The 22806-nt window shown below is 38.2% G+C and overlaps 1 protein-coding gene across 5 annotated transcripts in view; it reads left to right on the top strand.

Moving 5' to 3' along the window:
• Positions 1 to 1046: 1046 nt before the first annotated feature.
• Positions 1047 to 22806, top strand: part of ECHDC1 (ethylmalonyl-CoA decarboxylase 1) — a 41893-nt gene continuing 20133 nt past the window's right edge. The window contains exons 1-4 of one of the 5 annotated variants that reach the window (XM_081251372.1): positions 1110 to 1222; positions 6682 to 6742; positions 14059 to 14280; positions 17414 to 17556. In XM_081251372.1, the coding sequence (XP_081107498.1) occupies positions 6727 to 6742; positions 14059 to 14280; positions 17414 to 17556 (381 nt within the window). In that variant the 5' untranslated portion in view covers positions 1110 to 1222; positions 6682 to 6726. Of the gene's footprint in view, positions 1223 to 6681; positions 6743 to 10429; positions 10478 to 14058; positions 14281 to 17413; positions 17557 to 22806 lie in introns of those variants that run through there. The other 4 variants (XM_081251368.1, XM_081251370.1, XM_081251369.1 and 1 more) reach the window with 4 other exon arrangements.

Here is a 22806-nt window from a genome sequence, read left to right as displayed (position 1 = left end):
GTATGTAAATGTACACTGAAATGCTTATTCATACAGATGGGCAACCAGAACACTACTGGAAAACAAACAGAAAAAATGTGGAAGACTAGCTCTTGGAATAGAAAACTTTTTCTACAGGATATGGGAAGCCAGTATCAGATATCCTGGTCTCAGCCCTCCCAGCTCCCACCTTCCTGTCCTCTCAGGACACTTAAATAAATAAATACTTTTTGTGGTTTAGCCTCAAAGTAGATTCCAATTTATCAAGGCTAATTACAAATGTACACGTGTGTATGTGTGTGTGTGTAGGGGGTGTGAGGGAATTTCAACATGAAATTCAAGTAAATATCAATAGAATTCGTTATTTAGGCCCACTGCCTACCACCACTGACACGTCATTGCAGATTCCCATCTACTCTAACTATATTCCCATAGCTGTGGGTGAAGAGGCACTTCTGTGGGTGAAGTGCGATTAGAGAAAAGAAATACTGGTCTATCAGCGTATTAGTCACAGTACTGTCATCTTCTGTGCTACCTTCTATGAATCTTCAGTAGCTGCCAAACTTGTTCCCCTTCCTCCAAACTCCTGAGCACCTTTTCAGCTACCTTCCAAAGCACTTTGGATTGGCAAATAATTTTAAGCTTGTTGAGCGTTACAATGACGCTATTACACGCGGTGCATATGCTTTCTGGCAAAAACAAAAAACACAAAAATGCCTCTCTCCACTCAACACAGATGACATGTGTAAGAAGGCACAGCCTAGATAACTTCCTCTCCCCTCCCCTTTCGAAATTCTCCTAAACTGGCTTCCTTCTCCTTCACTCTTTCCACGTTTACACAGGAGCCTGAAACAGAGCAGGATTTCGGGGCTTCCGGGCACCAGCCCCGGCCCTGCGTCGCGAAGCTCGGCCGATAGGAGCCCGCTTTCAGGGCTCGCTCACGACACGAGGGCGGGCACCCGGCCAACAACGGGGTGCTACGCGGCGCCGGCGAGGCTTCTGGGTCTGGGGTGCCCGCCGTGGAGCGGCACAGGAGCGCCGGGAGAAAGAGCCGACGCGTAAAACAGGAAACGGGCCGCGGAAGAGGGGAGAGCAGCGGCCACGGCGGGGTCGGGGGCGGGGTCGGGGGCGGGGAAACGGAAGAGGATCCGGGCGGAGCAGAAGAGGGGCGCGGCGGGGCGGAAGGGGAAGTTGGCGTCCCTGGGAGCTGCAGGAGCTTGTGGCCGTAGGGGATTCGCTTTAAGTAAGTACCGTCTAGGAGAGGACGCTAGCTGTCTCTGCGTAACAGACTTTAGTGTTTCTCCACAGGGATTCCAGACGGCGACCCGCGAGGGTTCGGCGGCGCGGTCCGTGTGAGAATTAACTGAGCATGTTGGGAAGACAGGGCAGGAATAAGTATGGAGCAGTAGCTGATGAGCTCTTTGCAAAAACAGCAGAATTTCAAAGACATATTAAAATAGTATTGTTATCCCAAAAGAGCTGTTTAGAACCAAGTGTGTTATCCAGCAAGACAGCTGTAAGCTTGCAAATTTAGAGACCGTGAATCTAGGTAAGAATCCCGAAACGGTTTATAGTCCATAGTCCAGATGAAAGAAAGACTTCAGTGAATTCTGAACCTTCTAACTCTTTGGAAAAAAAAAAAAAAAGCAGGTGAAAAGACTAATTTGTTATGGGGTGATGATGAGGTAGTTTCTGAAAGGCCATAATCAAAAGAAGAGGATTTGGGAAATACAAACAAGGGCATTGTCTTTCTGTGAAAGAGAGAGAGAGTAAAAAAAAAAGCAACAGTGAGAAAAAGGGTATACAGGCCTGGTCAGGTCATCTTTGGAAAGCTGTATGCCTCCGTTGTCAGCTGCTTCTCCTCCTAGTCATTTCGATTTGGAGGTTTCCAGTGTTTGTGTAGGACCACATGTCAGGTGCGGTCTTCTCTAGCTGTGAGATGTGTACTCAAGGTTCGAGTCCCTGAAGTTTGGCTGCCTTCTGGGTAGTGAGGAGGACCTGGTATAGTCCCTTCCAAGAGGATTCAAGGCAGTCTTTGTTCTTACTGATTTCAAATCAGAAGAGTGGAAAAAAATTGAAAACATTAGTCTGGAGAGGAGTAGCCAGACATTATTGGAGACTAGAAGAATTTAGGATCCAGTCCAGTGTGCAGGTATATGACAAAACCTTGAAGATAATTGATAGAACTAGAACTTAATAGCTACGTAAGTGCAAACGTGATTTTTCTCTCTATGATTGTCCTCACTTTTATCAAAGATAATCATAGTAAAACTAATTTGTTGGTATTAAACTTGGTTTGCTTATTTACATAAATGCAGCAAGAATAGTGATTGACCATATAAGCTCTTTTTCAAAATTGTGTTTTGCTGGAATCTTGTAAGCAAGGTACCAGGCTGATTTATTTATTATTTTTGAGAAATTCCTTAAAGCTTTCTGGCCATATCTGTCTGTGTACATCTTTCTTGAATATGATAATCCAGCCAAAGCCTTGGTAATATAGCCAATATTTCCAGTTGTGTCTTGTTATGAGGAGAACAGATTCTCATTGAATTTATGCAAGTACACATATTGTCATGAAAAACATACTTAAGTTTTTGAATTCTGGAGGGATCAGGACAGGAGAAAAAAATGTTTTAACCTTTGATACAAAGATACGTTTTCTTAAAGGAGAGGAAGAAAAGGGTCCTTTAAATCTAGTTCTGTGTAATATCTTATAGTTATCTAACACCTGCATTCTAGAGTATTTGTCAGGATCTTTTCTGCGGTTAAAGGTACTAGAAATGATATTTGCAAAAGCACCAGAGTAAAACAACAACTGTCTATAAATGACAAAAACTTAAAAATAGTAATGATTGGGCTTCCCTGGTGGCGCAGTGGTTGAGAGTCCGCCTGCCGATGCAGGGGACACGGGTTCGTGCCCCTATCCCGGAGGATCCCACGTGCCGCGCAGCGGCTGGGCCCGCGAGCCATGGCCGTGGAGCCTGTGTGTCCGGAGCCTGTGCTCCGCAACGGGAGAGGCCACAGCAGTGAGAGGCCCGCGTACAGCAAAAAAAAAAAAAAAAAAAAAAAAAAAAAAAAAAAAATAGTAATGATTAAAGATCTGATGAAGGTTCATTATAATGTAGTTGACAAGTCAATTTGGTTATTTCTGTGACTACATCTTTAAAATCATGGCTGATAACATTATGCCAGGACACATCAGAATCATAGGAATTTTCATACCATCTCTAGAACATTTAATAACATTCACGTATACAACATAACCTAAGAAAGTTTATCATCATTTATTTGACAAAGCTTCCCATATAATTTGAGACATCAGATAAACCTGATTAACATCTCCCTTTTTATAAGAAGAGAGAACAAGTCCTTTGAGAAGTCCCAGGGGCCGTCTGGAGATTCCCAAAGTTATTTTCAGGTCAAAATGACTTAATTTAGAGTTTGATTTTGGGGAAGTGTTTCAAAAATATCAAAAGGTTTTGGACATTTGACCAAATAAGATTACCGGAGATTACAAAACACTAAGTATCTATTTAATCAAAATGACAAAAAGATTTCAAAAGACAAATAGAGAAGGTTACATAGCTGCAAAACAAAAACAAAAAACCAAACCAAACCCTTAGCTCTTCTTTATAAAAAAGACAGCTTTTTTATAAAAGCACAGGAAATAATTTTGATAAAACACAAAAAAGTAAGGAAAAACCTTTCACAGTCTCTTATCAGGAGCAGACCAATAGGCCAAGCAAACTTTGTGCTTTTAGCAGCTGAAAGAAAATTAAGTTCCAGTTTTACTTAAGTACACTATTGATATTAAAGCTTACTTTAAAAACTCTTATAGCAAGTATATTTAATCTTATCCTACTTTATTGCATATAAAATTTCTTTCAAAAGATTCTTGTTTCACAAACCCTTCTACAGTTTTCTTTTTACATTTAGATTTTGTCTTTTCCTTTTTATTCTGGCAACATTTTACTTTAGGACAAAACTACTTCCTTTGCATACAGCGATGTTTTCCTTATTTCTCGTAGCTTTAATCATATTTATTAATCAGATATATAACCCTTAGAAACTTTGATTTCTAGTGAAAACTAAGAAGTAAGCAATTTTAGACTAGCAAATTTATAAATGTATTTTCTAGTTTCCAAAGGCATATGGCCTTTTAAATAGTACAGTCTTTCAGTGTGACACAAGACATGGTTACTAAAAGACAAAAATTTATAAAGGCATATGCCCTTTTAAATAGTACAGTCTTTCAGTGTGACACAAGACATGGTTACTAAAAGGCAAAAATTTATCTTTGGTTTCTCTAAAATAGAAAGCCAAAAGTCAATAGATCTGTGTTCAGTAATTAATGTTTTAGTAATTTATCATGTTTGGAGAATGATCCAGACATTCAATAAAGATTTGAGTATGCTATTTTTTTAAGGACACATATCATAAAACATAATTATTGCACCTAAAAACTCTTAACCCCATTTTCATCTATCTGAATTATTTGTTCCCAACATTTATGTTTAAATTACTCACAAAAACTTCATGAGACATTAGACAAAGTCAGCCATCAACTCAAGCAAATTTTTTTTCTAACAAACTTGCAACAGAGATAACATGAACTTCTTTGACTAGTAAACCCAAGTAGAATAAAAGTATTATATTTAATGCTGATAACGCTAAAGACATGCCTGTTTCAATTAGACTAACACATTTAAACTAGCTTTAATGCCAGATATTTTCCCAGATCACATGAACCACAAAAGCATCTGTTTGAGTTTCTCTTATATTTCTGATAATTTAATTTATATAAGTACTTAATTTTTTTAGGCCAGTTAAATAGAACTGTTTTTATAAATTAATTTTGGCAATACCATCTGGAGGTATAAAAAGAACAAATATCTATAACACATATATGGACGCACATAACATACAGACAGACACAGAGATCTTATAGCCTGGTACAAAACTCAAAGAGAATATTTGGATCCAAACTGTATTCCTGGCAGATGGACTAAGTTAACCTGTTTAATTGCATACTGTAAGGACCCTCTTAGAGCTGTCTTTTCGGAGTCCTCTTGTCTTTTTAGAAATTTCTGCATACCTATTAAAGAATGCATTCCACTGTCCTCGAGATCAGGTGTCCTAAATATTGAACCTGGGTTTGAGCAAACTGCAGTTTTTCTTTGGAGACATTACATCCCCTTAAGGCCAAACATTTTAACAGGTGGATGCTGTCTTTCTGTGAAGAAATTTGAGAAGGGGGGGCAGAGAAACAGATTATCTACATAGTATAACAAAGTAGAGAATAGAAGAGTTTATCGAAAAATTTGATCTCAGTAGGAATGGATGTCAGTAGCTTGCAGGGATTAGGAACAATAGGGTACTGAGGGATAACGGTGTTATTTATTGTTCAGAGGTTCTGGACAAAGCTCCATCCCTGGCCTCGGGTTTTCGCACAGGTAAAATAGGGGTATTACAAGGAATGAGTTTATTGCTTTGAAGGCTTATTTATCTACTGTCAAATTCTAGAATTATTATTTCCTTTTTGGGGAGGAAGAAATCCCAGCATGATACTTTTCTAAAAAGTCTTGGCCTAATAAATGAATAGGGGGCAGAGGAAGTTAAGGATTGAAGAGTGGGCATCTCTCAAAAGGCCTAAAAAAAGGCCTATTGCAGAGACTCCCACTATCTGAACCGTGTTAGTACCCGTCTTGGAGAAGGGAAGGAGGAAGCTGGCACTGGAGGCAGGGCCTGAGACAAAGAAAATTGGAGGAGGGGAAAGAGAGACCTCAGAAGACACATCTTTCTTTCTTCGTTTGATACGTGCATGAGGTAGGACTGCAATTTTTAAATATAATACTATCCAGAGTCCCCGAAAGGGGAGGGGGGGAACTCCAACATGTAGATTACTGAGATCCCATTTCTCAGGTTTTTTTCCTAGAGCAAAAGAAAATTCCTAAACGGTCTGCAGGTCAAATACCAGCACAGTTCCAACAGGAACAGCCCGATTCCAAAGGAGTTGGGCCAACTGCTAAGTGAGTGAGTGCTCACAGGAAGGATAAAGCCTTTATACAGAAAATTATCTAATGGAGGTTGTCTAAGTTTTGGTTTGCTGATGTGGCACCCGTAGCAAGAACAGCTCCATTTTGGGCCTAGAAGTTGATTTCAACAGTAGGTAATATTCCCTGGGAACTCTGTAATTGTCCTTTTCACTACCTGTATTAAATTATCTTGCTTGGGCTTCCCTGGTGGCGCAGTGGTTGAGAGTCTGCCTGCCGATGCAGGGGACGTGGGTTCGTGCCCCGGTCCGGGAGGATCCCACATGCCGCGGAGTGGCTGGGCCCGTGAGCCATGGCCACTGAGCCTGCGCGTCCGGAGCCTGTGCTCCGCAACGGGAGAGACCACAGCACTGAGAGGCCCGCGTACCGCAAAAAAAAAAAAAATTACCTTGCTTAAGTAAAATTTGCATCCTTCGTTTCATGCAGCCAACTTTTCAACAACAACAAAAATGACTAACTCATTTTTGATAAATGTTCTTTCATTCTACAATTCTTTTGAGCCTCATTAATCCTTTTAATGCTACACACACGTATAATTGCGAAATCTGCTGGGGGAGGGAGGAGCATGATAATAAAACAGAGGATCTTTTCTTGATATTTTATTGGTCTGATCTGAAAGATGAGCAGATCTCAATTATTTGGGGCACAGGCAGTGATCAGCATTCCAAGAAGAGAGACCAGCTTGCAAGGAAGAATGGAACCGAAACCGGGTGAGTGGTGGGAATAATAAACAGCGTAGGTAGAGTTGGTGTGTGGACAGCTTCTTAAGCCTTGTATGGCATTATGGATTCTCGAGCATTGTGTGCCAAATTACTACTGGTGAATATTATTTGTCAAGTACTGTACTAGGCACTGCAAATGCCCTCTTGCAGCTAAATCTAGTGGGAAGATTTGGTTAAAGCAGTAATTACAGGAAAGCGTGAGTGAGGGTTAATAAAGAATATAAATACTGTGAGAACAGATAGTAGAAGTATTTTGTATAGTTTTGAGTATTAAAGGAGATGACTTGGAGTTACTCTGAGGAAGAAAAAAGTGTAATGGGTGGGGGAAGCACATATTCAGAGGCTTGGAGAGAATGAAGAGAACACCGGAAGGATTTGAAAAACTGAAAGAAGTTCATTTCGGCTGAGAGGAAGAAGGGTATGTATGGCACGTAATGAAACTTGAAAGGTAGGATAATAAATGACAGCCTAAAACCAAACTAAAATACGAAAAACAGGTCATATACTGAGAGCCTGAAGTAGAATAGTTTTGATGTTTTGTTGTTTACTCCCTGTGTTAAACTAATTGTTTTCTTATTAAGTATGTGTTTGTGTTTATTGTCTAGCAGTTAACATACTTTTTGTCCTGAAGAAAATTTATAAAATCAAAAATGCCTCCGAACCTTTTCGTTGCCTCTGATCCTGGAACAAATCCAAAATGCCGATTGCTTAACTACATGCTTATGAAAGACCAGAATCTCAGCCCTTGTTTGTTCACTTATACTTTCAGATAATATGGTAGTTTAATAGCAGTTTACACCTTGTCATCTTCTAAGTACTGAACTATTGTCTAATTTAATCTCTGAGTTTAGAGTTGGGATGAAAGTATCTATAATAGGCTATTTCAAATGTCAAGAACTGGATCCCTAAACTTGAGGTCAGCAAATCTAATAGGCTTAAGCAGTGCCCTTGAGTTTCTCTGGTACTAGTGTGTGGCACAGACAAAGGGATATGAGGGGAGGAGAGAAAAGAAAGGAGAGTTAGTGGAAGGGGGACAAGAGTGAGGGGGGAAAAGAAAAAAAATATGGAATCAATAGAGAAAAAGGATAATGAGGTTTTTATTATAAGGTTTCCATGGAAAAATCAGCATATCAAAGTTGTCCAATGAGGCAAAAATATTAGTAACATGAATATTTAAATTTGTAATGATTTAAGTATGAGGAGATACAGATCTGATGATGTCTATGTTAATTGCCCTTGTTTTGGTTATTGGAGGTGGGGAAGTGTATGAAGACAGAACAGACAGACTCCTTACAATGAGAGAAGATAACGTTTATTGATTCTGTTATCCCTTCATAATACTTAAAAATGCTAATGATTTTATAAGCCTTACCCCTTCTTATTTTCTAGTTTAACTCCTTATTCTTTTCCCTAAACAGAATACTATGGAAAACATAGGGAAATTTATTTATTTTTTTAAATAGCCATTTAAGTTCTCACCAAGTTTCTTTGGCACAGTTCTTTTATACTGAAGTCATGGTCAATGTGGAAAAGACCTCTGCCCCAACTGAATTTTCCATTGAGTGGTCTGTTCTATATATGACTTATCCCCAGGGGCAGAGCATGCATAGAGCATATTCTAGGCACAAGCAAGCATGGTCATATTGTGTTTGGCTCTGACCCTCTCTGTAGACCTCTCAGTTTTGTGAACTGATCTGGCAGGTGACCTTGAGAGCTTATTTTTCTTAGACTAGAAGGAGGCCTAAGGAACCCTGAGCCCTACTGCCTTTAACCTTCTTCAGATGCCTTCCGAAGATAAAGGCAGCCCCTGCTTCCATGTACCACACAAGCTGAAAAAGAAAGAGGAGAGAGAGAGAGAACCCAGTAGAGAGGTAAAGGAGGAAAGGAGGGAGATCAGAACAAAGAGATCCAAAGTGGCAGCAGTGCCAATGGAAACAGCTTCACTCTGTTGCCTTCTACAGAAAGCTGTAGTACTTTGACTGTTGTTGGCTCAAAACCGATACTGTCTTCCTTTGAAGGAGGAGTGGGGAAGGTAGGGCAAAATAGGTCAAGTCATGGGTTCCCCATTTAAATTTAACACAAACAGTTACTAGGTCTTTTAAAAATTAATTAATTAATTAATTTTTATTTATTTTGGTTGTGCCGGGTCTTAGTTGTGACATGGTCTTAACCTCAGTGCTCACTGGGTAAATTGCCTCTCATTCCTAGGAAGTTAGAGAATGTAACAGGCTAGTCCTAACCCTTGTGAGGGAAATCTGGTTATATAGTTAAAGTATGAAGAATACTACTAACCAGACCCTTGTACAATACGTATTACCAACTACAAACATTATAAATAGGTAGAGCGATGTCTTGTTATCTATTACTTACCATCATTTCTTTGAAAGTGTTAGTATTTTGATTAATGATCCAATAGAGATTGTGTTGTATGCAAACCCAATTTGTAAACATGAAAAGAAAAAAAATATCAGACCCAAAGCTTTTGTGTTTTTTGTGAAAAGGAGCAGGGGCTCCTAAGCTAGGACTGACGGTGGAGTGGTGGTCCTGGATCAAACTGACCAGGGGCCAGTGAAAAGGAGATCTCCTTCTCTGGCTGACTGTAATACCCTTGAGCAATTGGAGCTACATATCGTGGACTTGCATTTCCTAGAATCCTAACAATGAAATAAACTTTCTATCTGGCAAATAGAGATCTTTATTTAGTTTGGGAAATGATGGTTAGGTGCAGTAATCCCTGTATGGTGATAACCACATTAGGTATCATTTAGTACCGCAAATATTAAATGTAAAGCTCTGTATGCTAAAGCCGTGAATAAGATGTGGCCCCTACCCATAAGAGTTTTTGAATTTACTGGAGGCAGGAGCTTCATCTCTAATTCTTTCTTATCTGGTTTCTAGTTGTACATCAATTTTTAAGAAATATCATTACCTTTAATAAGGACACTTGCTCAGTTGTCAGACCTGCCAGAACCTTCAGACACCTATGTGGCCACCAGTGGCAATATTTGTGTTCTTTATTAAATATCTTCTATGCAAAAAACAGAGTACTTAGAAAACTAGTTTTGAAATTGGCAGTTTAGAAGGTTGGGAGAGATTACTGGCAAAGGTAGAGACCATCCCCCCCCCCCAAATTTGGAATGATATCCTTCAGTTAAAAAAATGTTTAGTGAGAAATGTAGCATACATGCATATAGTGAAAAGAACATAAGAAGAGTTTAAAGAAAGGCAACAACGAAAAGAAATACCTGTGTATCCATTACTTAGGTTAAGAACTACAACACATTCATTCTGAAACCTAACTTTTTCAAAAGTATGTTAGGTTGGCTTTCTTCATTCTTCATGTCTACATTTATTTTCATTCTGGCTAACTGTAATACAACCTGATTTCAAAGTAAGTAAATGAAAGCAATCTTTTATAGAAGTAATACATGAATAGTAGTGTCGCACAGTTTCATATAACCTCATAAATGTTTTGATTTCATCCGATAGCCTTTATGTAAAGTATGTTCTTGTCTATTCAAAAGACTTGTGACTCTAGGCAGCTATTTAGTTACCTAAAATAGTGTCTGAAGTTTTAAAGGTTTTTATAAATTGATAATTTGTTTTAAAAAGTTACATGTATTTATTTGGAGAAAAAGCAGAGTGAGAACTTCGAGAGCTTTCCTGTTGTTTCAGAATTTGACAGTAAGCAGGTCACTCTCTAGAGGAAAGCTTCACATAAAGGTAAGCTTTCATTACTTGTAAAATGGAAATGTGGGCCCTTTTTTCTGTTTGTTTTCTAGATTTGTTTTGGGAGGGTAGTGGGACTATGTAATTTTCATTCTAATAGATTAGTGCTAACGTAATCAGGTGAAGAACTGATACTCTGGAAATACGTAAGATGAGAGTATTTTGAAAGTAGCGCCCTCTGCCAGTATTTTGGCCACAAGACACTGCAAAAAAAGAGCTGATCTGAGTTTACTTCTTTCTTTGGTTACTCCTCAGCAGAACTAGGATGTTGCTTGATTTTTGTTCTACTTCTGCTTAGAATGTTAAAACTTGGAAAGAATGAAGGGAAATAAAGTATAATCCTATGCACCGATTTAATGTCTTTGGATCCATTTCTGCCTATAGAAAATTCTTAGACTTCATGATAAAAGTTTATTGGTGAAGAGAAAAAAATCCTTTTATGAAGTTAAGGCTATATTTTAAATTTGATGCAGGTCTCTAATAGAGCTTAATAAAAGGAGGGATTTTGTTCTATTTTCAACTAGAGAGTTGAATATTATTGCTGAGTGTGTATGTATTTTGTTTTTTTGATAAAACTAAAAATACTTTTTTTTTCTCTCTGAAATAGCTAGTTAGCAAAGGGGAGAGCACTAAATAGGAACTCAATAAATACCAATTGAATTGTTACCAATTATATCTTACCAAATGCTCTTATCATATGCATGTATGTTTATATACTAGGATCCCAGTCCTTTGAACTTCTTGGCTATAAAAACCTATATACACATGGTGTAATTTACTTAATGGCTTTTATGCAAAGAAACTATTCAACCATTTTTTATTCTTAGAACAAAGCTATTATCTACTTTAAATAATCCAAGAAAGAATACTGTCTTGTTTTAAAAGATTTATCTTAATTGCTAATCTAGTTATTATGTATGTTTCTTGCAATTTGTCTTTTAAAAAGCAAGGAAGGCTTCCAAACTCATTTTGAATGATATATTTTGACATATTTCCTTATTTTTCCCACAGACTTTTATCACTGAACTTGAATCTAGGGATAGTGAAAGGGGAGATGAAAAAGAAAGAACAGTGGTTGGGGATGAGAGGGCTTTTTTGCACATGGCTGGAGTTGTGAGCATACATATAAATATACATATATATCTTGTCATGAGAATATAAGTTTTGCTAATTTAATTTATTTCTAGCCCCATTGCTTGTAATTTCTCAATAACTCCTGAACTTTTTAGTGTAGATTTCTTCTGCTAGCTAAGAGAATCTTGAGAGAACTTGATACTTATATTTAGTTGATAATTTAGGAAGCCTCCAAAATCCTTGTGTTTTTTCATAACTATTTCATACTTTTTAATTAGTAAAAACATTGTATTCCCCCCCATCCCTTTCATTTCCCATAAACCTAAATTTTCCCACCTTTATCACTTTATTTCCCCTTCAGGTTCATTTTTTAGGTTCATGCTCAAGTCCTGAGAAGGACTAATTTTAAATCTTTTCAATTTCTTTGAAAATGTATATGAAGATTTGTACTTCTAGGGGCATACAGTAGAAAGATAGCTCTGATTTTAAGGTGTAGTGTACAACTAATTGGTGACCACTGTATTCATCCAGGTACATAGGTTTGAACTATGTTAGTCATAGAAGAAGTAAAGGATGGGAAAAATAAAAAAGTTGCATATGAGAAATGAAGGTGGGGAAGGAGATTGGGTTTTCTGCTGTGGCTTTCTGGGTTGAGGATACTATAGATAGTTAAGGGAAGGGATAAAGTAGTTACAGGTTTTAAATGTGTGAGTTAGGTTTACACAGTGATTTTGAGAAACCTGTGGTACATCTAGAGGTGAAGAGTTAGGAAGTAGATTTTTGTTTGATTTAGGAGTACTCGGGCATAAGGTCTCAACTAGAGATGGAAATGTAGAATTTGTTGTCTTATGAGTTTTAATAAAAACTGTAGGCAAATGAATAAAAGAATTCCGACAAATTAGTACTAAAAAGGCAAAAAAATGAGCAAGAAAACTTGAAGAGGCACTTTACAAAAGATGATATGCAAATAACAAATAAGCATATGAAAATGAAGCTTGACTTCATTAGACATCATAGAAATGCAAAGTGATACCACAATGATATACCACTCTAGAATGCCTAAAATGGAAAAAAAGGGAAAAAAAGACATTGGCAAGTGATAACAAGGTTGTGGAACAACTGGAACGTTCACTAGCTGTGGATGTGAAAACTCTTAGGCAGCATCTTTTAAAGTGAAATAAATAAACAGGTGTGATCATTATGACCAGTGGTGTACCCAGAAAATGGCTGTGTGTGGGGGGAGGGTGGGGGGGAGAGATTGATATGTAGTTTGCTAATACCCTCACCATGGTTAATTTCAAGCTACCCATGATTTAAAAAGAAACTTGCAAAATTCTTCAGTGTTTAACAAGCAGTTTTAGCCAGCTGCTGCCTGACCCACTAATTCCATTTCTAGATATAGCCAGCAGAAATGCATACTTGTTGACCCAAAAGACAGATACTAAAATGTTCACAGCAGCTCTACTTGTAATGCCAAAAACCAGAAACAACCCAGATGACTGTTTACATTAGAATAGATGAATTGTGGTATATTCATATAATAAAATACAACAATGAAAAGAATGGACTATTTAGAATCTAATTACACATAATAATAGTAATGGGTGTCACAAACGTAGTTGAAACCAGACACAAAAGAATATTTACTATATTTTTCAATTTATATAAAGTGCAGTAGCAGGCAAGCTAATCTTGGGTATTAGAAGTCAAGATAGTTGTGATTTTTATTTGGAGTCATGTTCTGTTTCTTGATCTGAGTGCTATTTACTTGAATGTATTTACCTTGTGAAAATTCATTGAACTGTAACTTATGATTTGTATAATTTTCTGAATGTATTTTTTATGTGAACAAAAGTACTTACATAGGGCAAAAAAGCATTTGGACAGATAGGAGATTACTCAGAGATGAGATATATAAAGTGAGAAGAGTGACAGAATTTTGGGGAACACAGAAACCACACACATACATTCCTATTTCTTTGCCCACTTTCCTCAGGACCCCTTCCAGCTTTTTCTATAAAGCATTACATAAGGTAAGGATAATACTAAAAATAAATTTTCTGTTAGAGACTGGAACTGCTCTGTAGCGTTTCTGCATAGAGATTGTTTCCAAGGGGACTTCTGGACTGAATTTATTCTTAGATTTAGAGTTAGAGGAAGAAGAACTGCTGTCATGAGGAAGACTCCCTGAAGGCAGGAGATGGTGCTAACTACAGAACAGCAACATTTTTCTAAGTCCTCCTAGTGTGTTGGATCTCAGTAAATGCCCTATAACTACATCATCATCTCCTGATGATATACTGAAATAATGTAACTTGTATCCTTTGGTTTGAGAAGCGGGGGGGAGGGGAAGCAATCCTATACACTTCTCAGAGAGTGTTTTGAGAAGTAGGAGAGTCCTCCCAATAACCAGAAAGGTCTCTCACTAAAGCCTATTAATGTATAATATTCTAAACGTGTCTGTTTATCCAGACTACTGCATACTTATCTCTATTTTCCAGAAATGGCAAGTTGTGTTTTGAAGACATCACCTATCCCTATGAAGACAAAGTTGCTACAACAAATAGGATTGTCACTTTATAATACCTCTCATGGCTTCCATGAGGAAGAAGTGAAAAGAAAACTTGAGCAGTTTCCTGGTGGATCCATTGACCTTCGGAAGGAAGACAGTGGCATTGGCATTCTTACTCTGAACAATCCAAGTAAAATGAATGCCTTCTCAGGTATAGAGAGCTTTCTTTTGTTAGTTAAAAAATGACACTAAATCTAACCTGCTATCCCATGCTTTTATCCTTAAATCTGTTGACAGAATTCTTGAAAGTCATAGTACTCACTCTTTGTAGAACATGAGAAAACAAAACAAAACTATCACCTGAACCAGGAACACTTTTATTAATTGTGAATATTTTAATGTTTTTTAAAAATCCGTGAATATGGATGTTGGTAAAAATGAAACCATCAAATTAATCTTGATTATTTTTTCCATTGAAATTTTTTAAATAAATTTATTCATTTATTTTATTATTTATTTTTGGCTGCATTGGGTCTTTGTTGCTGCGTGTGGCTCTCTCGTTGCGGCGAGTGGGGGGCCACTCCTCGTTACCATGTGTGGGCCTCTCATTGTGGCTTCTCTGGTTGCGGAACTCAGGCTCTAGGTGTATGTGCTTCAGTAGTTGTGGCTCACGGGCTCCAGAGCACAGGCCCAGCAGCTATGGCGCACGGGCTTAGTTGTTCCACGGCATGTGGGATCCCCCCGGACCAGGGCTCGAACTCGTGTCCCCTGCATCGGCAGGTGGACTCCTAACCACTGCGCCACCAGGGGAGCCCTCCATTGAAATTTTAACTGCTTAATAACTTCATTTGTTTGTGTTCAGCTAATGTCACTGGGAGACAAAGGGAAGGATGTTTCAAAGATTTTAAAACCTAAAGAGAAAAGCCTAAAATGAAAAAAAAAATTATTTAGCTTAATTTTTTTTTTCTATGAACTGAAATAAGACTGTCATTTTAACCATGTAGTTCCAATAATCACTGAAAACACTGCACTTGCCTACTTGTTGCCCCTTTTCTAACTCTGAGATACAGGTAAATACCTTCTATTTACTAGGCAGCACTCTTGGCATATAAGAATTTTATATTTAAGAGACCTCAAAGTCCAGGACCTGTGATAATTTGTAATTTTTTGCCAAAGCTCAAATTTGAATTATTCTACCATGATGTTATACGAGAGCTCATGAGTTACCTTCCTGACTACCCAGTGCTCGTGTTTCCAGGTGATTTTGGCAATCTCTATTTGTTAGCTATATACTTATTGTGGGGGGAGCGAATTATATTTTATAGTAGCATTTGAAATATTGGGTTCAGAAATATCCCAGTAAAGTTTCTTGTGTCTATATATAATCATACTTATACACATAATTCAGTAGACTGTAAACTTTGGTTTTTTGTTTGTTTGTTTGTTTGTTTTTCGGTACGCGGGCCTCTCACTGTTGTGGCCTCTCCCGTTGCGGAGCACAGGCTCCGGACGCGCAGGCTCAGCGGCTGTGGCTCACGGGCCCAGCTGCTCCGTGGCATGTGGAATCTTCCCAGACCGGGGCACGAACCCGTGTCCCCTGCATCGGCAGGCGGACTCTCAACCACTGCACCACCAGGGAAGCCCTAAACTTTGTAAATTATCAGTGGTGGGTCTTTAAACACAAGATGACTTTTCTTTACATTCAGCAGAATTCAGAGATATCTCTATTAATGTTAACCAATAGAAGTATAATGCAGGACACAAGTGTCAGCTACATATATAATTTAAAATTTTCTAGTAGCCATATTTCTAAAAAGGAAAAAGAAAGGTAAAATTAATTTTAATAACATATTTTATTTAACCCAGTGTACTCAAAATATTTCAACAAATGACTGTTACAAAAATTATTAATGAGGTATTTTCCTCTTTTTTTTTTTCATACCAATTCTCTGAAATCTGGTATGTATTTTACACTACCGTTACCAAATCAGGTCTGGTTGCTTGCCACTCAAAAATCAATACACAAGAGACAAATGTTGGTAGAAAGGAAAGTAGCTTTTAATCAGAATGCTGGCAATCTGGGGAGACGTTGGACTCAATGTCCCCCAAAAACCACTTCTGAGGATTCTGCTCAGCCATGAAAGTCTTAAAGGGAAAAGGGGAAGTAATCTCAGTCGTTGAGATAAGGGGTCAGAATCGTCGCCATCCCCCATTGTGTGCAGGCTTGTTGACTTCTTGTGATTTTTCATTAGATGCTGTCTTGTTCACACAGATTTGTTCTCGAGATTTCTGAAGGGGAAGCTAGGGAAGAGATCTGGTCATCTCTTAATTACTTATTCTTCATTTCTACTTCTTTGATCTACGGAAAGAGCCAACAGGTTAGGCAACGTATTGTGTGATCAAAAGATCTGAAAGTTGTGCTAGGGCCACAGATGAGTAGAGGATGGGGGTGCCTGGCTTAAGGTTAGCGACAAGACAAAAGGGGCCTCCTGTAGAGAGCTCTTTCCTGCAAAGAGGCCTTTCCTGCCAAAAGCTGTTCACACTACTGCACATCTCAGTTTAGGCTAGCCATGTTTCAAGTGCTCAATGACTACATGTGGGTGGTGGCTACCTTACTGGACAGTGCAGCTGCATACCTTCAACTGGTTCAGAGAATAAAAGCCAATTTTCATATTAGCCTAGGAAAAATAAAATTAGAAAGGTAAGACTGCTCTAGAGATTTAGACTAGGTAAATACTTGTTTTAACTTACTACTGAATAGCTACAATTTGTAATTTATATTAGTAAAACTTTTTATTCAAACGGAAACAAGTATTAATTTGATGCCTAATATTTCAAACTAATACAAGGAGAACTGCTTTGATTTGGATGATGGTGGTTGGGTTGGGTTGGGTTGTGAGATGATGAATGAGCCCCACACCACACAACTCTCAAGGCCCTTGTTTGAAAATCAGCGAACCAGATACTCTTTAAGGTCTGTTTCAACTCTTATGTTTATTTTACAAAGTCAAAAAGATTATTTTAACTACTGGTATAGATTTCTCATACTTAGGGCCAGCCTTATTTTTTCTACCTAACCACATATTTATGTGACTTCTTAATTAAGGGAGAGAGAGAGAGAGAAAGAGGTCACTGTCAAATTGTAAACTTTTAAAGCAGAGACTGTCATGCTTGCCTCTTTTGTATATACTCCTTAGTACCAACATGATAGGCATTTGATAGACATTCAGTAAATATTTGTAAAATTTGTGACCTAAGAGGCTTGTTTGACACCTTACAGTTTCTAAATTATTTCTATTTGTCCAATATTTTATGTGTTTTTGATTCCCCCTCCCCTCTGACAGGTGTAATGATGCTACAACTTCTGGAAAAAGTGATTGAGTTGGAAAATTGGACAGAGGGGAAAGGTCTTATTGTCCATGGAGCAAAAAATACTTTCTCCTCAGGATCTGATCTGAATGCTGTGAAAGCACTAGGAACTCCAGAGGCAAGTATTGTATGAATTATACAATAGGTTCTACATGTTTGTCAGACATCTGGGCTAAGATACTTATATTCTACTTATATGGTTATTATCATGACAGCTTTTCTTTAATAGCTTTCCAAGGATCAGAGTTTTTGTTTTGCCTCTTAAAGTAAAGATTAGCTTGTAATAGTGTGAAGTAATGAGGAATAAAATGAAGGACAGGAAGACTAGCAATAAAAAGTTCATTATTAAAGCCAGCAAGGATTTTAATTTTTTAAGTGGAAGTCCCTTAGCATCTCATCATAAGGAGTTTTCCATGAGGTACCTAGCATAGCTTTGGCACATGGTAGACTTCAAAAAATGTTAACAGTTAAAAAATTTTCTTTTGAATTACGATTACAGAAAAGGAATCCGAATCATCTCTCATTATCTGTCCTCCAAGCAACCTGTTTTTCTTGATTTCAGCCGTCCACTAACATCCCCTAGGCAGAAAATAAAAAAAAAAAAGAGAGAGAGAGAGAGAGAGTGAGAGAGAGAGAGAGAAGAAAAAGTAAAAAAGATATCTGTTGCCATTTAATTATAGATGTGAGCTGTATGTAGGTAATAATGTTTTAATGTTATTGCGCAACTCTCTTACCACTCTATGTAGTATAATGATCTCTATTTGCATAATATATGAGGAAGGATCTCTCTTTTGGAAATTTTGATAGATTTGTATTTGAATGCTGGTTTCAACATTTTCTGGCTAAGTGACTGGGTAAATCACTTATTCTTTCTAAGTCTTATTTTCCTAATCTTTAAATAAGAATTGTATATTTCACAGAGCTATTGTGAGGATTCAAGATAATATATATAAAGTGCCTACTAGCATGGTGTCTGAAAAAGGTAGCTATTATTTTTATTTCAAAGATCATCATCCATGATGATCCATAATTTGTAGCAGCACTAGCCTTAAATTTGTAATGCCTCTGAACGGTTAGAGTGAAACTGCAGAAATGCATCTCGGGGTGGGGGGCCTCCAAGGAGCTCTGGTTCTTTATGTCTCAGATCGGAAAGAATTCAGCAAGAGGCAAAGTGATAGATAAGAAATGATTTATTAGAATAGGATGCTTATAGGTTTACAAGCAGGCAGGCAGGAGGGTGCTACCCTGAGAACTTAGTGGGCTACAGTTTTATAATCAAAGGAAAAGTGGGGAGGGGGAGAAGACCACCTTCTTCCTCATTCTTGAGTAGACATCATGCTTCCAACATTGGTTCCTCCTCCATGTCGGGTGGGGGGTTTTTCTTGTCCCTACATGGTCAAACTGGGGCTGTCATGGTGTAATGGAAATGAGCAAAAAGGTGGTAACATATACTAAAATATGGTAAATCATCTCAGCTTTCAGTATAATGTCACCTTTTCCTTATATTTTTATTTTCAGTGTATGCAGAGAAGCATGTCCTAGAAATCATTAAATTACTGACCTCACTGGACAGGATGTGGGTCTCAATCCACCATTATTTTATTGTTTGGGGCATGTCTCATGCTTCTGTTATATGATTTTGCTGCTAAGCAAGCCTGCTTGGTTTTGTGGTGAAGCAAACCTGCTTTCTTGAGTGATCATTAACTTACAGGGTCTCCCATACTTTGTCTTTACTTACAGTCCCCTAGTGGGATTAACTATTTAATCACCTACTTTGTCCCTTTAATCTGTCCCTATCAAGAGCACTAAGCTGGGGATCTGAATATATGGATTCTTGCCCAAGCTTTACTGATAATTAACTATGTGACCTGCAAGTCATTTGATTATAATTTTCCATTTCTAGAATAATTGTATTGCTAAGCACTTTACTTTGTTCACAAAAGATAGTATTAAAGATACTGTAGAATGAGATAATAGATTACTGTGGGTCTGGTGTGTTGTCAGCGTTGGGCTGCACCCTGCAGGCCTGCAAGGCCTGTATTTGCCCAGCTTTAAGACCTAAGAAAGAGCCCGGAGTCAGTGACAGAGACATCAGTGGTTCAGTGGATAGGGGGAGCGTCTGAAGCAAGGTCCTGGAGCAGCACCCTACCATCTGCAGCAGATGGCGGGTGGGACAGGGCAGGACAGTCTTCACTCCAAGGGCAAGGGGAGATGGGAGATTGCCAATTTTAAGGGGAATTTACCTCAGGTTGTTAAGAACAGTCACTAACTGGGGCCTGGGGCAGGTATGTAGGAAGGTCAGTCATGTGAGTAGGGTGTAGGTAAAGCAGGCACTGGTGGAGCAGGGAATGTATAGAGAGGAAAACACCCCTAAAAATGTGAAAGGTTATTTTGCTTTCTTCTAGTTAGAAGGTTGTTTCTGTCTAACTAGATTATGCGGCCAGCATTTTTTTCCCTATAAATGTAAAAACTAAAAGTGGAGACATGCTAATTGTTTCACATATATATAGCCAGTCTGATGTAAATCATGTAGGAAAATATGTATCATTTTTATTCAGACTTCAGGTAAGGGATCACTAAATAAAGTTTATTCTTTCCAGTAAGGACATTCTCCAAGTAATCTGCTGTCCTGAATGCCTGCAGTAGAGTAAGATTGACTTTTGATCAGCAGCTGAGAACTCGGGTGGTGTTACCCCAGTGCTTAAATAACACTGCCGGTGTTCGTCCCTTGTAGTTATGCACATCTGCCAGTCTCATTAGGAAAAAAAATCTGGAATTGTGCTTCTGCTTTACAGTGTGTATGCTTCAAGCCCAGATTGGTATTTAAAATACCTTATTTTATTTAAAGCATTTTTTTGTGTAGATGGATCCTTTATTGTACTTTTATGAAACGTTCTTAGTCATAGTTATAGGAAATATATAGCATAGAAATAAACAATTTGAGTAAATTCTCTTCATGGATAATATTAAGAAACAGTAATATTTATAAAGTATGGTGTATTTGTCACATGATTTTTAAAATTAATAAGAACTGGAAACAGTTTACATAAAGTTCCTGTTAACTATTTCCATTTCTCATATAGAACATATTCCTGTATGCCTGAGAAGTAACTATAAATATGTGTAAAACTGAAATTTTCAATGGCCTTGGGACTTTTGAGGCTCATACATGTTTATGAATTGCAGCTGCACATAACGCATCTGTCCCTCACAGCTGAGATGCTTAACATGACTTTCAGTATAAACAGGCTTTCTCTCAACAAAGCTCTTCTTTATCTAATATACTTACTCTTTGTTGTTGCAAATGCATCATGGCATCTGCTTATTCGGTGAATTTGCTCTTCTGAGGGTGATGAGATAAGTAGAATACATGATTTTAGTAATTGGGTTACTTTCCCTTCTCATTATAATAAGATACATGAAAGTGATTATTAAATGGCTTTTAAAAAAAAGATAATTATGCTGATGTTTTTGCCACTATATGTTTTCAGTTTTGAAAAAATATTTTATTAATGAAAATTACCAAATATAAACAAAAGTAGACGCGTCGACTGAAAAAAAGTACATGACCTAAAAGTTTTTTTCGGCGGACATTCTTAGGACTTCAAGCCTGGAGACAGCATCTCAAATAACCCTGAGAAACTGCTCCGAGGAGGTGAGGGGGAACCAGAATATATAGGAGTATTTGCAACAAAGGGCAGGTAGTCGGAATGTCAAAAGATTATTGTTAATTAAAGAAAACCAGATATCTCAAGTTAAGGAATTTACTGCTTTTCTATGTATAGGGAGGTGTAAGAGTCTGGGCTCACTGAAATCATTCCTTTGATAGGCACTTCAGCTATCTGGGACCAGTGTCCTGTGTTTTCTCATCCTGAGTTTCCTTAAATCTGCACTGTTGGGGTGGCTGCAGTCTAATGACTGCTAGTTGGGGGGCATTCCTTGTTTCCATCCCGAGTTCCCTCAGGGCTCACCATTGGCAGTGGCTGCTGTGACTGATGGCTGTGACATCCTTTGTTTACTGACATGACAGGCACTATTTTTCTTCTCAGACTAATACGTTGAAACCCTCATGTACTCATAATAGTATCAACAGTCATCAACATTATATTTGCTTATCTGTCATTCTAGTTTTTTTTTCTTTATGTACGTGGTCTCCTAAGAGGTTGGTTTCATATTGGTACCCTTTGTTTAATGAGCAGGAAAAGAGCTCTAATTGTTTCTATTAGGCAGTTAATCCTTGGTTGAGAAGGTCCAGGCAGGGAGATGAATTAGCATAACTCAAGCGTTAGCCCTGAAAAGTTATGGGACGGAAAAAAATAAAATAGGAAAAAAATCTAGTGTAAGTATTAACCCATTTATAAGATTTGAATTGATACTACCAATGTTCTGCAGACTAAAAGAAGTCTTTTTTCAGAGGGCAGAAATAATCAAAATCCAATTAGAAGCTTCAAGATTTGGGGTAATAAAAACCTCTTACTCTGCAGTGAATGGGTTTAATGCCTCAAGGAAAAGTCTGGCATTTTAGAAACCTTTATATCTTAATCTAGCTGGAAGATAATATCCTCCTTTGTCCGCTGACCTCCCTTGTTACTTTTCTACCAATCTGTTGCCCCCTATTTCTCTGTTGCTTAAATTTCCACAGCGACCTCAAAGTTCTTATCTAACTTCTTTGCTTTCGCTATGACTATTGTACAGTTCCATTGTAGCCTTATTAATTTGTAGACAAGCTATTATAATTTTCTTGAAACCCTTCCATGTATGTTGAGGAAATTAATAAATTCATACAACAAGCACTTAGGGAAAAAAAAAAGAGGCTCATTTATGGTTATGTTACTGTAAGGGGGACCCCTTCCAGGGCCCAAGAGTGGACTCTTGTTTAACACTCGGAATTGAATTGTCCAAGGAGACACCTGTACTGACAAAGCAAAAGACTTTACTAGGAAGGGGTGCCTGGGCGGAAAACAGCCGGGTATAAGGAACCCAGGAGAACTGCTCTGCCACGTGGCTTTCAGTCTCAGGTTTTGTGGTAATGGGGTTAGCTTTCCAGGTTGTCTCTGGCTAATCGTCTTGCTTGTGCCCATATTTGGTCCAATTCCTGGCAGCGCATACATCTCTCAGTCAAGATGGTTTCCAGCGTGAGGATTTCTGGGAGGTTGGCAGGACATATTATGGGCTGGCGTCTCCTCCCTCATTTTGGCCCCTCTTCCAGCTGGTGGTAGCTTGTCAGTTCTGTTTTCCTTATCGGGACCTCCTGCTGTGAGATAATTCATTCAAGCAGTTATGACCCTGCCTGGCCAGGGCAGATGATTTCTGTCAGTGGTTCCCTAACAGTTCTAGGATAAGATATGTTTACAGGCTGGGCATTTTT

The sequence above is a fragment of the Mesoplodon bidens genome, assembly GCF_964165515.1.
Source record: "Mesoplodon bidens genome assembly, chromosome: 12".
Classification (NCBI taxonomy): Eukaryota; Metazoa; Chordata; class Mammalia; order Artiodactyla; family Ziphiidae; genus Mesoplodon; species Mesoplodon bidens.
Note: the sequence above shows the minus strand (reverse complement) of the source record. Positions and strands in the feature narration are given on the sequence as shown.